Source organism: Poecilia latipinna, unplaced genomic scaffold, assembly GCF_001443285.1.
Source record: "Poecilia latipinna isolate Pla-1442-1.1 unplaced genomic scaffold, P_latipinna-1.0 Scaffold1186, whole genome shotgun sequence".
In the NCBI taxonomy this organism is placed as follows: Eukaryota; Metazoa; Chordata; class Actinopteri; order Cyprinodontiformes; family Poeciliidae; genus Poecilia; species Poecilia latipinna.
The window spans coordinates 120,146-138,120 of NW_015113802.1; the positions used below are offsets into that span (position 1 = coordinate 120,146).

At 38.8% G+C, this 17,975-nt stretch overlaps 1 protein-coding gene across 2 annotated transcripts in view; it reads left to right on the plus strand.

The window, feature by feature from the left end:
* Nucleotides 1-16,622, plus strand: part of sntb1 (syntrophin, basic 1) — a 40,295-nt gene extending 23,673 nt beyond the window's left edge. For both annotated transcript variants that reach the window (XM_015053566.1, XM_015053567.1), the window contains exons 4-9: nucleotides 355-472; nucleotides 625-714; nucleotides 3,072-3,208; nucleotides 4,637-4,833; nucleotides 11,451-11,680; nucleotides 14,312-16,622. In XM_015053566.1, coding sequence (XP_014909052.1) covers nucleotides 355-472; nucleotides 625-714; nucleotides 3,072-3,208; nucleotides 4,637-4,833; nucleotides 11,451-11,680; nucleotides 14,312-14,404 — 865 coding nt within the window. In that variant the 3' untranslated portion in view covers nucleotides 14,405-16,622. The remainder of the gene's footprint in view (nucleotides 1-354; nucleotides 473-624; nucleotides 715-3,071; nucleotides 3,209-4,636; nucleotides 4,834-11,450; nucleotides 11,681-14,311) is intronic.
* The last annotated feature ends 1,353 nt before the right edge of the window (nucleotides 16,623-17,975 follow it).

A 17,975-nucleotide genomic window follows, 5' to 3' on the forward strand; every position in this document is an offset into this window, starting at 1 on the left:
GCTCCCATATGAAATGAACAAATTGTTTATGGAAATTTACTGAGATACAGCTATTTGTCATTTCTCCCACACACAGAATGCATGGGTATTTCTGTATTTTCAGCTTGCTTGAATTAACTCAAATTTTAACACACTTTTTCACCGAGTGCACATAATGAAGTGGATGGCATAAATGGAACATCTGTTAAATGCTGATAGGTAATTGGGTAGCAGTTTTGTTTTTATGCCAAATTAGAATTGCCTGATTAGGGTGAGGACACAGTTTTGTTTTATAAAGGCTTTTTTTTTTTTTCCTCCCTCAATGAACCAGAGAGGTTGAAAGCTTTACTAACTTTTCCTTATCTCCTCCTCCAGACAACTGGAGCTGCACAGTCCTGACGCCAGGCACACCATCGTGCTCCGATGCCCAGACCAACCATCTGCCCTGTCCTGGTTCTCTTCCATGCACTCAGTCACATCCACGCTGGCACAGGTCTGTCTCCTCTGTGAATCGTTTTTTACAGGAAGCTCTTATCATCACAGTACATTTAGATGTCAGCGACCGTTGCACGACTCCTCTGAACTGCTCTGAGGGTGGTGCATGCCGAATGACTCTCCAGGCTTAAACCTGTCACCCCATCACAGCGAGCGGCGGCAGAAGTCGTCCAGAATACATCCAGGACAGGGGTAGCTGGCAGCAAAGAGATCCGACACCTGGGATGGCTGGCAGGGAAGGTAGGTGTGTGTGTGCATGTGTGTGCATATGTGTGCATGTGTGTGCGCGTGTGTGCATGTGTGTGCATGTGTGTGCTTCAAATGGTCCAGAAATGAATTTGTCCTTTTTACAGTCATGCTGTTTGATTTTGTTGAAGGGTAAGAACTCATAATGTACAGCAGTGAATTTAATATGAAAGAATAGAATTTGTACTGTTAATCCTTAAAGAAACATAAACACTGCATGGTAAAATCTATGTAATAATAACCAACTAAAACACAATATATAAAGTTGTATGACCAATACGCCCACAAGATTATTGCTTGAATCAGACGTTGAAAGCTGGGAATCAGACTTGTTGCTCCTGCCAATAGGGGGCAACGATGTGCCTGTTTGTCAACTGTGTACTCAGAAGAGAAGAAAAAGCAATAACACTTGTGAGCTTTTTGTGTTGGTAACTGCAGATAGCTGTAGTTAATGTTGAATTAGTTTGAGCGTATTAGGCTTTTGTTGTTTTAGAAAAAAGAGATTGATATAATATTCTGCTCAATTAAGCAAATTTGCTTGAAAACCAATTTTAAATTTAGTGTGTAGATGTAATGAAATGAATATAAATTGATTCTCCCAGTGAAACACAAGTAGATCAAGACATTTTTGTTTAAATATTTTAATGCCATGATACAATTTAAAGTTTGGTATTTTTTACTCAAGTTTGTCATACAATGAGCATCACAGACCAGCCCATGCTGGAGTGAAATTTCCTTTAATTTTGCAAAGGGCTATTACAGCGGTGAAATGTATTGTGTGTGTATGTGTGTATGTGTTCTGTGTGCTTTAATATTTAAACGTGTTTGATTTAGCTACATAATCCACTCTGTCCTCTAAACAAGTAAAAACAACCCCACATTAAAGCACCTAGAAAATGCAGTTTTTAAGTTTATTAAATGTGTGCTTTGTCTCCCTTTCTTTGGTTGCAGAAAGTGTGAGATTGGTTTTCTGCATGTCACAGAGGCTCTGGTTAAGTGTGTTTAAAAGGAACTCAATAAGATGGGGTCGGAAGATGAAAACAGTCAGTGTTTTTGTGTGATTGTGTTTGTGTGCTTATGTTACCTGGGGCTGCATTCTTATTAGGAATTATCTTCAACTCCTGCACGCGTACACGCACGCGCACACATGCGACGTATTTGTGAATTTCACACGTACGCAGCTTCGCTCCCTCTTTCATATACAAACACCTGTGCAAATAGGCGCACACATCCATATCTATCTAATTTAGCCCTCATGAATTTGCCAATATTTGATCCTCCAAATGCAGTACAATACTGTTACTTAGCAACATATCCTCATTATGTTAAAAAGCTGACCCTCGACCCTCTGAATCCCACTGCGCGATTGGTTGAAGCAGAACTTCAAAGAGCTACTTTGGATTCCTTGGCTCGGCAGCAGATAAGCTCTTATAATGAGAAGAGTTCTGGAGCATTGTCACATAAAATGCACATGAATTGTGTGAGTGTGCATGTGTGTGACAGATAGAGAGAAAGAGAGAGTGTGTGTGTGTGTGTGTGTGTGTGTGTGTGTGTGTAAGTGAGAGGCTTGTGGAGATGAGTGAGTGTGGAGGCACAGCAAATGGATAGAGAAAGTGTACTTGCATCTCCACAACAGCTAAGTTCACTTTTATCTCACTTCCTGTTGGATACGCAACACAAAGCTAGAGACGAACTGTCATGGGTCCAGGATTTACTTGTTTGTTTTTGACATTTTACACATTAAGCACAAAAACATGTAGATTAACAGATCCGTCACCCTGTGCAGCACGCAACTAATCAAATTCAACTTGAGTGGCCCTGCAGGAAGAGTTGCTTAGTTGGTCTCTTGACATTACATTCACTAATCACTTGCTCAGTTTAAATTAATCAGCAATCTAGTACTCATTAAGTGTGTTATTTCTTTTTTCTGCTGGTCAAACTCTGTTTCTCAGACGGGTATGTAAATAATAAACAAAGTTAGATTTGTCATAAATTTGCATAATAAGCTGCTGTATACTATTGTGCTTGACTTAGGACAAAATCAAACCCTAACCCAATTGCATTATGTTAGGAGTTAAATCCCCTGATTAGTGTAATCATTTTAATGAGTTTCAGACTGAGGGAAAGAAAGGAAGAAAGCAAGGCAAAGGACAAAGCACAGAATAATGTGTCATACCGTAGGCCATGGCAGTGTTTATACTTTGCAAAATAACTAACCTGAATCGAATGAACAGGTTGCACGTTTTTACCGCTGCATTTTTTTTTTATTATTGTTCAGTTCTTCATTACTCAGCATATGGCTGGATGGGAGCAGCTGTTCCTCCCTCATTGTTTATCTGTTTATGCGGCAGACGGAGAGTGAGAAGCAGTGCTGGAAACCGGTCCTGGTGGTGGTGACGGAGAAGGACTTGTTGCTGTACGACAGTTTGCCTCGAAGCAAAGAGGCCTGGCAAAACCCTTCACACAATTTTCCACTTTTAGCAACACGGTAGGTAGCTTTACGAACACAAACATACAGAAATGTGCAAGATCTTAAAAGAAAAACAAAACAAAAAAAACAGCTGAAGATAAATTAATTTCTTTCCATAGTTTACTTCCCTGACATTCTGAATAAAAGCAATAGAAAATTAATTATCATTTATTAATAATACTTTTTATGAAAGTAAAGTTTGAAAATCTTTACAAAAGTCTTGATTTAATTTGGCAATTAACATACCAAATGTGTAATTGCACATCATTGTCCACCTGGCTTTGCTCTCATTGTGCGTATTTTCTTTCCTTTTGTTTTTGTCTGAATTTTTAAAATGCAACTAATTTTGTTATGATAGAGCTTTAATTTTCATTAAGAACAGCAATAATAAATAAAAAGTGTTTGCCCTCAGGTTTCTTTTATTTCAGTTTTTTTTTTTTGGCACAGCTAGTTGTTTCAGAATGTCAGACTTCTTTTGTCAGACTAAGGTTGACTGAGGAAAAACAAACGGTAGTTTTCACACATTTCTCTCATTTATTAAGGAAAAAGCTATCTAAATCAATCCCTGTGTGAAAGAGTCCTCTGCTATGATTTTGAAATAATGAGTAATAAAATAATTTGAAGACCTGTCTCAAAACAGGTGTGTGTGTATACATATATATATATATATATATATATATATATATATATATATATATATATATATAAATCAAGTGTGACGTTCTACGACTGCTTTACTAATTCAGCACCAAAATGAGTCAGATCCATGAATTCAGCACGATACCAGAACAAAACTAAGGAAACATGTGCAGGTATCAGTTCAATAACTTTAAGCTCAAACTCTTGCTTTCAGTAGCAGGACAATGATCAAAAGAAACACTAGCAAGCTTACTTCTGAGTGGCTCAAAAAGTAAATAAAATGAAGGTTTTTGAAATAACCTTGTCAGAGTTCAGATATTATTCTACTTTAGATGTTGTAGTGTAACCTGAAGCAAGTCATTCAGGCGTGAAACCCTCTAATGTGGCTAAGTCAAGAAGACTCTGCAACGAAGAGCGGAAGAAAATATCTTCTGAGTAAAGTAAAGGGCTCACCACAGAAGGCAGGTGACAGTTGTTTCTGCCACGCTTGGTTCAGCTGGGTTTTAGGTTTGAGGACAGTTACTGTTTCTCACAAGGTCAGGTTGGTTTTGATTTTTTTTTTTTTTTTTTGCCTAGACATAATGAGGATGTAATTTCAAAAAAAAATTGCAGTGTTGAATGATCTGAAACATGTCAGTTTGACAAAAACTCCTGAAAGCAACATCAGCATGCGTTGCACATATTAGCATATTAGATGAATAAATAACTTACCGATACTAAAATGGTATTCATTAAATCTTTGTTATAAGCTTGCTTAAAAAAATCTACATACAATATGTCTGATTTTAACAAGTGTCATTCTTGCAGCCTGGTCCACTCTGGTCCTGACCGGGGGTCGCCGTGTTCTGGCACCGAGCTGTTTTTTGCCACTCGGACTGGCACGCGACTCGGCATCGAAACTCACCTTTTCCGGACTGAGACCACGAAGGATTTGTCCATGTGGACGAGACACATTGTCAACGGCTGTCATGCGTCAGCTGAGATGATCAAAGAAGTCACAACAAGTGAGTTTTAGTACATTCACACTGTCATAAAACACTCACACAAATAGACGCTTTAGATAAGAGAAAGACAGAAAAAGCATAAAGGATGGGAAGAGCAAGGTGAACTGTTCCGGTCACTTTACGGGTTTCTGCAACACTTCCTCAGATTGGTTCTGGCGTCTAGTGACACAAGCGCTTCCAGAGAGATTTAGGAGTCTGCAGCGGAAACCACTGCCTTGGGTCAAGCAAACCTGGAATCGCTGCATAAAGCAATATGTGTACATGTGAGAACAGACTCCCACATCCTCTGAGATAGAAGAGCCTCTATGATATAAGACGACAGCCATATGGAAGATGTAGACAAAGCACTTGCTATTTATAGCAAGGAATTTTGTGTGAAAACGTGTGCATTTGCTGTTTGGCATTGAATATGTGTTGTTTAAGGGGATCGGAGTATAAACCCCCCTCTCTCATGGCCTCCGTCTTTCTCAAAGCACAAAATGTCCTGGGAAATGCTCCTTTCCCCTGAGTCCTCCTCAAGTTTCCATGTGCCAAATTAAGCTTGACCTCAGACTCTATCTGTGAAACTGTGTGCATCCAAACCTCATATGATACACACAATAGTTCATCTGTCATTTACCTCCAAATTCCTGTTAAACTCACCCACAGCCTGTCTCAGCCCACTGTCTCTGGTCTTCAGTAGTTGGCGGGTTGTTAAAGTGAAAGTAAAGGTTACGCTTACGGTGTAAACTAAAAGTCACAAGTTGCTCGGCATCAAAAGATGGAGTTGAACAGTCTCCATGACCTTGATGCAATCAAGCTGGTAGTTCTGTGGGAGAGTGTGTTCCTGTGTGTGTGGACATGGTTTGATTGCCGTGTTCCTAGTCTCCTGGCTCTGTGCTCTATCTGTCTCACTCTCAACGTTAATAAGATATGTAATCAGTAAAACAATCTGCAGCAAGCTTTGGCCGACTGTTTTTATTCGGTTTCTATTGCAAAAACAGTAAAGTGATGTTTTATTGCTTTTAAAGTTGATAGAGCAATTAATTCCTTAAGTTATGCATCTGTCATGAAGTTAATCCTTTCTGTCTGCTGGAAAACATCTTTCAGTCCCTGTTAAATATGCTTCAATTCTCCATATGTCTCTACCTACCACTGTGTTTAGTGTATAATATTTTTGGTTTAGCTTAAGCAATGTTAGCCTTTCTGCAGGTAGGCATGTTTCTAAGAACATGGTGCATGTGAAGGGTGGTTCTTGGTAAGTGAGGAGATGAAGTATGTACAGCAATGTGCAAAAGTTTTAACTCACTATGTTTAAAAACAAATGTATTTATATGTTTTTTTTTAGATCTTCACCTTAAGATCCATAAGATCTTCAGGCTGTTTAAACTTTGGCTGCTTTTACAACAATTTTCACTTCATTCTCTGCTCACTTACTAATTGTTTCTGTTGGCTAATAAATTGTATTTTTTGTGCATGTATCATTTTTAAACCAGTCAGACTTTTAAGTCCAATGAGTCTCGAGAAAACTTTCCAAGAAAAATGTGGATAATTGTTGATGCAGATTACAAGAAGTTATTGTTTCCCTGGAGCAAAATATGAAGAACTTAGGGCTGGTTTAAAACGTTTTTTCTATTGCAGTATTTTTACCAAACGTATTCACCGACGCACACAGATCATTGCATGTGGGTGTTTTACTCACTTCCGTTGAAACAGGTGTATGAAATGCATCATCAAGGCATACAGGCTGCTTCTACAAATATTTGCATATTAACTTGCTTTCTCACAAGAGCTCAGTGAATTCCAGTGAACTCCTGCTTCCTTCAATACAAAAAGTGAATCTAGGTTTAGCCGTTGCCAGGAGAAAAGTACTTGAACGAGTAGGCAGATTTATTACTTTTACTTTACTTTTGACAATAAATTTCACACTAGAGTAAAGTAGTATTTTACCTAATCCTCTCAGAGATTTTGGAAGCAACAGTTTTCCAAAAGTATCTCCAGCATGTCAGTCTTAAAAGACCAACAACTCATGAGAAATTGGACCAGTTTACTATTTCATGACAGAAGTTTTTCTTGTTATTTAATGGGACCATTTTGATTTGACGACATAATGTAAAATTTATAAGGTTTAAAAAAATATGAAATCCTCAGAAAACTGAGAACTTTCCCTCAGAGCATCATTGTGATGCTCTAAGATTCAGGCATGTTTTTACCTGACATCATTTTATGTTTAGAGAGATTATACTCATACTATAGTCTTATTCTAACATTATATCATTCATTAAATGTTTGGCTGACAACATTACGTACCTTTAAAAAGCTGAGTTAAACTGTAGTTGAAAAATTATCCTAAAAATTATTTAATTGTCATTAAACATGCTAGCTAATTAAATAGTTTCATAAAAAATATTTGCCTTTGCCTCACCATAGCTTTTCATTTAAACTGAGTTTCATAGAGAAACACCAGTTTCTCAGTCGGGTCGTGCAGAGGTAGCAAAGTAATTTTACAGTTCCCCGTGAAGGAGTGTGACATTGCATACAAAATACATTCACTCGTGTTTTCAGCACTTACCAGGCATCATCCCGCTGACCTTGTCAGCTTCTTTATCTTTAGAACATCCTAAACTCTGATGCTTTATTCATTGTCAGGGCTCACAGTGAAGATTTGCTCTGAAGATAGATTAACCCTTAGTCACTCAACAGGCGGTGAGACGTTCTTTGGGGATGTTAAAGGGGAAGTGAATTCGTACGGCTCCGAAATCAAGTTTCACTTGACCTTCTGGCGTATCTTATTTTGTGATAATAACGCTGATAATTTCAGCAAACAGCAGGCGTGTTCTGTTTCATAGATATTCCACTTCAAATCAAAAATGTTTTCAAAAACACTTTCTTTTTGTGCTAGAAAGTCTTGTTTACTGTGTTTCAGATTTAAAATGCAAGAAGAACGCACCTGAAGTCAAATGTTGCAGCTAGGATGTCAGAGTTTTCTGAGCAGGAAAGAAAAACAGGAGGAAGCAGCTTGATTTCCTACTTCCATCAACACAGAATTAAATTGATTCTAATGTAATTAGAATCAATCTAATTAAATTAGGGGGAAAGTTTACACTAAACTAGGGAAACATTGCATTTTTTTGGTTTGTTTTACTCATAATTCTGTGTAATAGTGATGCTCTTTAAAGGAGTAGGTCAGAACTCTGTTAGGTCATGATAAAGAGTTATGAGCAGTAAATATCTTCATTTATTTTGATGTTTTAATTTAGAATGAAACTATATAAGGCCTTCTGAACCAAGAGACTAAAGAGAACTTCTATAGTTTTGGAATAAAGCCGGTTTCAAAAATGTCCTTTAAATAATCCATCTGTTTGCATTGGTGTTTTTGTTTTGGTTTTTTTTATAATAAAACTAATATTGAATTGCATGAATAATATAAGGGTGGTGTAACAGACAAGATATACTGTTTTTCTCTTCTTTTTTTTTTAAGATACTTGCTGCTTATGTCAGGATATCTCCTCAAAAATCTAAAAAAGCTACCCAAGGTTTGAGACGTGCCTCTACTCTAAGTTGAAGATGTAAAGATTTGCTTAAAGTCAGCAATCCTTCATCTCTGGCTTCTTGAACGTCTCATTAAAGTGTTTGTCAGAGTGAAGTCTGCAAAACTTGTTTAATTGCTTTTGGGGTCACCGGGGTGGTCTTGGTGAACAGGTAAACAGCGTAATGACTTGAAGCTCTTTAAAAATCAAATTAACTCAGCGGTGGTGGAAAACTAATCTATTAACCTGCTGTGACACTTGAAGTCGTGTGCAGCTTCGAAATCTCAGGTACTTTTCAATCCCAACGACCTATAAGTTCAAGATAAAAGTCTGAAAAACAGATTTTGTCCTTTAGTAACCTTTTAGTTGAAAGACCAAAAGTGGTCTCAGACGTAGTGTATCTGCTCTCTCTTACTGTCCAGTGTTACCCTGATTTATTCCCTCACTCTGTTATCGCTCTCTGATCCTCCATCGTTCCTCGTCTCCTCCACTCATGTCAGAAAAGGGGTCTTTGTTGCAGCATGAAAAGCCCCTTTATGCGAGCGCGTATTCTGATGGGAAACCCTGCTTTCCGTGCCGAACAACGTGCTCAGATAGAAGAGTACAGTTTCAGGTCTAAAATTCAGCAAAGACCGGCACTCTTTCATCCGTTTGAAGCCCTTTTTATCCCTATAGAGGTGCGATGGTTCCGCCACGCCATTCATTAGATTTATATTACACTGTTATTTTGCATAATGTCACCATTTGATTAAGTATCTGTGCTCTGGCTGTAGAGGTCTGACTATTTGAAGGAAAGTCTGATAAACCTCAGTGGTCAGCCAGATTAAGTTGTTGAAGTACTTCAGTGATTAAAAAATGGTTCCCTTGACAAATGACAAAAGATGTGTGACGCCAGTCAGACAGTTTGAAGGCAGCATTGCAAAATACTGGGGAAACATATGTAAACTTCAAAGGTTTTTGCTGCTGTAATTTGAGGTGATGTGATTTAAATTTAGTTTAACATACGACTTAGCTATTTTTTATTTCTTTTTTAACTCAGAAACATTTCAACACTCAACTCTTCTCACTAATATTGACAGGAAGGGGAGTATCAGTTAATTAGTTGCCTGAAAGTTAATGATTTCTCTTTGCTTGGAATCAGCCCGTTTATGTTTATGTTATTTTGACTGCAACCAATTAAAAATTCTGGAGCCGGATTCCCGACTGGAACCAGGAAGAGACAGACTGCATTGGCTCAACTCGACTGTGCAACAGCCCCTCTTAGGAATAGCTTTTCAAATAATTTTTTACGGTTTGTCATCAAAATGTCTCCAAAGCTGCATGTTTATCACAGGGCTTTTGCTATAGCACCCCCATCCTTATGGATCGGCCTTCCACTGTCGAATCTTGTGAATCTTGTAATAATCCATTTAGGGGTTCATTGTACACCTCTTTTTGCCAACTTTTTTTTTTGTTTTTTTTTTTTTTGCTTTAAATTTTCTCTGTAAACAAAGTTGATTTGGTAAATTCCTACATTCAGGTTTTGATTGGTGGATTGTTTTTCAGTGGACAACTGCTGCCACTGTAAGTGGCAATCAGCTCACCAGCTGTGATTGTAATTGTGAATAAGTGCATGAACATGCTTACAAAGCGATGCCCCTGCTAACCCATGAAGTCCATCACAACATTGCTACATTTGTTAATCTTATACAAAACCAGAAAATGAATTCAACATGCATTGTTAAGGTTTTGTGAAAAGAACAACCTGTTAATAGTCAGAGACAACCTGCAAGGGGAGACTTTCCTCATACATGCACATGCATGAGGAAACAAACATGCATTCATGCACTGAAATGATAATCACCGGCACATAACAATATTTCAGTTTCTTTATGTTATTTCAGGTTACTTTTTTTGCAACCAGTAGTATGGCCTACACAGCTTTATTGCCATATACAAGCACACTTAGATACCCTCCTCTACACACAGAGACACATGCACACACACTCATCTTTCTCTCGCTTTCAGCAAACACTGGAGAGACAACAACTCCTCTCGCTTGTTGTCTCTTTGTCAAACAAACTCACAGCTTGGTAGATCAGATGTCATTGAGATGGGAGCTTACTGTACGCTGTAAATAAACTTCTCGGCATGTCACCTCAATGTCTGCCATTGTCAGGGCGTGAGTACTCAGCTGTTTTTGACAAATAAAAGAACGTGTCCCACGGTGGCGCTGTGCAGGGATGAGACAAAGACGACGGAGGCTACACTTAAAAAGAGCGAGTTGATGAAGATGGCGGGCTTCGCTCGGCTTTCAGGCGAGACGCCTGCTGTGAGGAGAGGAGAGCGGGCTGGAAATAAGTGGCAAGAAATGGTGTAAATCTGAGAAATTGCGCTCTCTGTTTACGGCGAGATCTTCAACAGGAGAGCAATGCGTGTCACTGAAATGTTGCAACCCTGAGGTGGATTCGTGAAGCAAACATGTGAGATGCATTAATTAGAGGAAAGACGACGCGTGTACGGTGCTTTGCGGACGCTTTCACATCCATTGAAGTTTTCTATGGTTTGTCTCATTATAACAACATGTTTTTGGGGACGTTGCTGTGATAATAAGTAACACACCAATGCAGAGCAGTTTTAAGGCGGAAAGGAAATAATATATGATTCTGACCTTTTTTTTTTTTCACGAATATAAATCTGAAAAGCACGGCATGCAAATGTTATTATTGTTTTTGTTGGTTTACATTTAAAATGCTATGTGTACACACACCCCTGAATATAACAGTCCTATTTTAAAGCACAACTGTGGCAGTCTTGAGCAGCTGTCCCTGGAAGAAAGGTGGATGGTGGATGGAGATGTTGGAGACTGCGAAATAATTAAGCAGGTTCACCTTCAAGCAGGACAAAAACCTCTGATTCAGATTAGTGCATTTGTGTTAGGATGGCCTAATCAAATTTGCTTGACAAAATTTGCCCCTTATCATCTGTTGACAGAAATAACGCCTTGAAAATACAAGTCTGTGCATAATCAATCTACATAATGTTACATATGCTATAAATGTTTCACTTAGTCAAATAAATATGTATTCATTAACATCCTAAATAGTCACAATATCCTCTGTTTCCCAGGTTGCCTGTACCAGAGTCAGGAGTGCCGGCTGGTGATTCACTACGAGAAGGGCTTCTCTGTGCTAGCTGACCCAAAAGTAGGAGACGGGGAGGACGGCGAGGAGAGAGTAATTGACACATCGGTCAAGCCCCAAGTGCTCCTCTCCTACCCCTTTGAAAAACTAAAAATGTCTGCGGACGACGGCGTACGCATGCTCCTTCTGGACTTTGGAGGGAAGGAGGGAGAGATTGTAAGTTCCCAAAGGCTTTGATTTGACATTTAAGATGCATCAGAAAATGCTTTTTTCTCTTATGCTTGTGTTCTTCTAAAACCAAAAGGGATGAATAAAATAAGCCTCTTCTGAGGGGAAAAAAATTTAAAAAATAACTTTTTTTTTTTTTTTTTTTTTTTTTTAGTAATTGTGTCCGTGTGACCTCTTTGGCACCTTTATGACACACAGAAACACACGTGCCAGCTATGCGCACGATGCACTCTGCCACCATTGTTGCAGCCGGCACAGTATGAAAGACATTCGTAATGCTGTCTGTTCCATCTATGAATGGATGAGAACCAGCCACTTGGCAGCAGCCCTGGACGGGGAGGACGCCCCATGAGCGAAAGGCTGTCGTATTTCATGCATCGCCCCTGTCAGTTTAAATATGGCTATTGGTCCCCTGAAAAACGATGAAAATGCAGACATTTTCATCAAAGAAAGGCCCCCGAACGCCCCGGACAGAATGTGAAAAGTGGACATGTCTGGAGAAAAGAGGACACTTGATCACCCTTTAGATTTAGAGGTTTATGTACTACTTCTTGCTAGACTTGCTTCAGCTAGCATCTTCACAAGGTCTCTGTTCTGAGACTGATGACACAGAAGGCGTCCTTCTTGAAAAATGGTGCTTATGCTGCTAAATTGTAGCCAAAGATGAACCACTTTTTTATATATCCAAGATAATTATCAAAATTTTCCCATGATATCATTCAAGGAAGCAGCATGTTTGGGATTTTGCCCTAAAGTCCATTTACACATGAGCCTTCAAATATTCCAAATTAAGACAATTAAGCAATTAAAAATAATTGTGGTGATCCTGACTGTAAAACAGGAAATGCTTTATTGTATTTAAATGTCGGTTATTGAGCAAAACAGAAGAATATATAGTCTCCTTATACAGCATATGTAAGTATCTGGCTCCAACTACGTGCATGGCATATTATTTTTATCTTTAAAATATCAAATTATTATACATACCACACACAGAGGGAATCATGTGGAGATTAATTACGAGTAAATGCAAACCAAGAAGTAACCGAAGCTCCACCAAAGTTAATAAAAACCCAATTACTGTCTCAGAAAAAAAAGCTTCACTGCTACACAGCATTCCTATGTGTCCTTTCCATCGTAGCATTTCAGATTGAAAAATAAATGTAAATTTATCAAATTTAGAATTAAATATCAAATAACCAGAGCTGCAATAAAAGTAATGACTTCAGAGCGTGCGGTGGTGTTTTTACCAACGTGTTGCCGAGGCATTCACTGCCAAAATAAATAAAAAAAAACAGAGCAACTCATTCTGTCTCTAAGGGGGGGCTTCTGCCGAATAAAGCGAGAAACAATCTGGGGCGTAAAGTGTACATGACAAGAAGAAGCAAGGCAGTAAGTGCTGCTAAAAGCAAATTACAGCACTTCGTTAGGAAATAACACCTGGAATGAAATGGATGTGACGAACTAGTCCTTACACGGCAGTATTTCAGGCGCAGGTTTTCCTAGAAAATAGCCTGTCACCGACTGTAAGACTTTTAATCTGTTTGCTGCTCTCAGCGGCTCTCCGAATAAAGTGCTGCTGCATATGGGAGCAAAGTAATCAGGTTTTATCAATGTAATGAGCTAAGTTTCTTTGTTCACCGTGTTTACCACAAATTTGTTAACATCTAGTTGGTTATTTATCTCTCTTTTTTTTTTTTTTTGCTTTGTCTACCAAGAGGCCTGCTGCTTTATTATTTGTAACTTCTCGCTGTGTAGTGGATAAAAAGTCACTCTGAAAACTGCAATATGGTCTCCCTGAGCTCCTTAGATTGAAAAAATTGGAAACTGAAGTGATGTATTAATGCTTCAGACTGTAACGACAGTCCTCATATACAGTACTCAGACAGAAACGCTCAGTTCTGACTGCTCTCCTTATGCTCAAGGCAAACAAGCAAAGACTTCTAAGCACCGATTCAAAACCCTCTCTTGGCTACTTGAGCAGAACAGATTTCTTCGTCTGTATTATTTCTGAATCCAAGCACAGTTTCAGACAAGCTTTGATAAACAATCCCAAGGCACTTGTGGATGCAGCTGACAGCTCATTAGCTCAATGTTTGGAAGTCAGCTGCGTGACATTTTTTACTGTTTACTATAGTTTTCAACGTGGCAGGAACTGTGTGCATGTCTAATTTATCAGGCTCCCCTGATCTATCCAATCAGGGAACCGTTTTCTGACCGACAAAGATTTCTTGCTCGGCCATGGTTTTGTTTTAATTGAACAATGTTGACAGGTAGCTTCTGATTTCGTTTCACACACCGATCACATAAACGACAGCTATAATTTAGACATCTAGAAGTTGAACCAATGGGTTTTAGCAGGTCTGAAACGAGTCATCATGAGGATTTGATTTTTACATGGTGCCCATCTAAAGTGTGGTTTACAGTATTTAATGTACCAAAAGAATAAATTAAATGTCTGTTTTTATGAAGTAACACATACATGGGACATGTTCAGTGATTTATTTAGCACACAGTGAATCTTTCTGTCCTGTAGCATTTCTTTTTGTTGTTGTTGCCTTAAATAATCCTCTTCTTGATTTTTTAATTTTAATTTTTATTTTACTTTTCTGCTTCCAGCAATTGGATCTTCACTCGTGTCCAAAACCGATTGTCTTCATCCTCCACTCTTTCCTGTCTGCTAAGATCTCCCGTCTGGGTCTGGTGGCCTGATCCGGGGACTCTCAAACTCCTGTGAAAACGAACCCATCTTGTTTCTACACCACCTCAAGCTGCTTTATTTGGAAACCCAAGCTGAATGAATGTAGCTTTTACCTGTAATTTGAGCTTTTTTTTGGGGGGGGGGGGTTCTGGGTCTTAGCAGGTGCCTGAAACTGGTTATTCCTCAGACATATTTTGGGGCGGGGTGAATGACCCCCTGTCAGGGCTCCAGGAACTTGAATGTCGGCTGAAGAACCGGAGAGGAGAATGTGAACTGGACTTGAAGCAGGTGGATGATGTATATTGATGTGCCAACAAACTGACACGAGAACATCGGGCATTACTGTCACGTCCAGGATGGGAAGGTACTGGCCACACGTAGCAGGATGGAGATGAATTCACTTTTAATTCAATCAAAATGTAACAGCAACCTGCCTTCCATTTACCAATTACATAATTTATTTACCATCAACTCTGAAAGGACATTCCTAATTTCACTTGTCATCCGTCTTCCTCATACACGACACGGCGTGGAGAAACTTTGCACATTAGTCTTTATTAGAGTCCCCCCGGGATGTCTCGTTATCCGTGTCTGCATTCATCATTCAGACTGGGGGAAGGGGGAACGTTTTCCCACAAAATGACGGCTCACTCAGATTTAAACTGTCACTGCTTTCTTTTAACGCTCATGATGACCGTCCCGTGTTTTTAAGGTATTTCAGCGTGACAGATGCACATGAAGGTTGAAGAGACCTGAAGAGACAGAGGATTGATTTTTTTTTTTTTTTTTTTTTTTCCCCTGCGTTGCATAAAACACTAGGGAGAGTTTTTGGAATAGTTTAGCCAAATAATATAAGGCAGATGTTATATTTTTTAGGCAAATGACCATTATCAACTTCTCACAGCCTTAGATAAATAATTGATTTATGGTAATCTATATCTATTATAGAAATTATTTATTTTTTGAAATCACTTTTCTTATACCAGATCCTGAGGTTAGATGCGTAACATGTTAGAAGAATAACAGCACATTACATGTTACGTTGTGTTTCAGAACTCCAGTAAAAAAAAAAAAAAAAATTATGCTTTAACAGAATTTTCACTTATTTTTATCCCTGCAATGAGTACTTTTTCATGCTCCGCCTTTGCCAAGGAAAGACAGATGACAAATTTGTCTTTTTACCCAAGCTGCAAAAATTCGACTTTGCTGTCCAGAACATTTCATACTTCACAAGAACTTAAAATCAGGACTGCTTGTCCGTTTCCAGATCCCTGGTTAAAATCTGGCCATGGAAAACACTGATTATTTCTCAAAATGCTGAAATATCCCGTTTTCTCCGTTCTGATCCAACATGATGATGATGTTGTTGTTTAGTGCTTCTGATGTTATCTCAGAGCGGGACCATTCATCTTTCCGTACCATCTTTCCCAGGACTGACGACAGTTATGCTGTCGCAGCTTCGCATTCATCAAGATTTTAATTGCTATTTGTTATTTGATTGATCGGCAGTATTGGTAACAGAGATAAAACTCATTAAAAACAGTGCAGCAAGCATCACATCCAGCATCATTAATACAGGAAGGAGGCATAACAGTGCTGGGTCCTGTTTTAGTCCCACAGCAGCTGTGCAGGTCATTATTCTTTCCACATCTGTGGACTGATGCGTCAGTCTGACAAAGCCACCTGCCAGGTTTCCTCTCCATCTTGCAGAAACTGGAGGGGGGAAAAAAGGGTTGACTTTTAAATAAATTAACCAGACATCACAGTTTGAGCATAAATAGCAATAAAGCTTCTTTGATGGTTATATCCTATGTCCAGCCTTCTGCAAAGACATACTGCACACACACACACACTCATACACTGTATAAAGTGATATATGCATTACAATCCTACCACACTGTTGAGAAAGCTATATGTTTTGTTGTTGTAAAGATTTGTAACACTGATGAGTCCAGCACTTGCTGATGATGTAAAGTGGAGACGAGCTCTTTGAGGGGAAAAATAAGCTGCTTTCATATGTAGATCTCTGATGCCTTCGGCAGCTACTGTACTGTCACTCAGAATGATGATGCTCACTTTTTAATTCAGACGTTGCACATAAATCCTGTGATAACAGTTGATTAGTTGTTTTTATTGTCTTCAGCTGTGATTGATTATTTTTCATCAGCAGCAAACGCAGATCACCTCCTCTGTCATAAAGATGTAAATTAAATCTGTTTGCTAATGACACTGATTCTTGCTTTTTATTTTTGACTCTTGCAAAAGCATTAATTTCCTTTAAGCTTTTTCACAGTTTGTCTCGATGTAAAAACGGGGTGTGTTTGTGCCTGCTTTGCTCATTTTTCATGAATGATCAAGTTTGGTTAGATTGGATGGAGAGCTTTTATAAACATCAGTTTGCAAGTTTGCGACAGATTTTCAATTAGATTTAGTTCCTGAACTTTGATTGGGCCACCTGAATTTTGCTTGCATCTGCATTGTAGCTCTGGCCATACGTCACGTCTGTGGCTGGTAACAGGTTTTCTTTTCAGGAATGCTCTCTGTCTTTTTTTAAGAGTAGCATTCCCCCTATATGCTTTTATTGAAGAAATGAAAGGTAGTCATTCCAAAAATGACTCAAGAGAACAAAAACATAGACCCTATGGGATCAGCTGAATCACCACGTAGAGACTCGTAACCATCAGAGCCTCAATGACCAGAGGGCCGCTTTTCCTGAAGTCTCACTTTAACAAACTGTGCATGTGTCAGTGTCTGCATCATTTTTTTCCTAATTGAGTGAAATAACTGCAGGTTACTTCGCTGTAGTTACTTCAGTGCAGTAACTACTTCACTGAATACTCCACTACTTGGCGGAGTATCCATAAATTGTACTCAAGTAAGAGTAGCCAGTTTCAAAATATTACTCGAGTAGAAGCAATGGGTTTCTTGCGATTTAATTTCTGCAGTGAAATAAAATTTTGTCGTAAAGTCACAAAATGTGAAAAAAATTAACATGGTAAAAAAAAAAAAACACAAAAAAAAACCCCATAATTTGTCCCACTGTTGTGGAAAAAATAAAAGAGCCCAAATGATGTCAATTTCTTACAGAAAACTGTTCACGGTATCTTTTGTGAGGCACAAACAAGCAGTATTTCATTTTGGGAGCAGCTGAAATCAAGGAGATGTGCTAAATTACAAGCTCTTGGTGACAGTTCAGCTGGAGTCGGAGGAGTCTTTATGTGGGTTCCTCTGCAGAAAGAATCCAAGTTGTAGGCAGCACTTAACACAGCCATAACTCGTGACATTGTTAGCTCGCCTCCAAGGTAATGAGTTGGCATCCTTACCCACAGTCTCACAGACAGATGGATGGCTGCATTAATGGCTGCATTAATGTTAATAAGGTCGAGAGGTTTTAGACCTCAACACTGTAGTAATTCTTAAAACTGTTTAAAGCTTGACATTCCTCACTGTCATATTGCCCTCCTACTCATATTTTTTCTCTTTTCCCTTTTTTTTTTTTTTTTTTTTTTGCTGGCAGGCTGTTATTGAGTCGAGTCAGACCCTAAACATCAGCAGGTAGTCACTGTTGCATCATGTGATAGA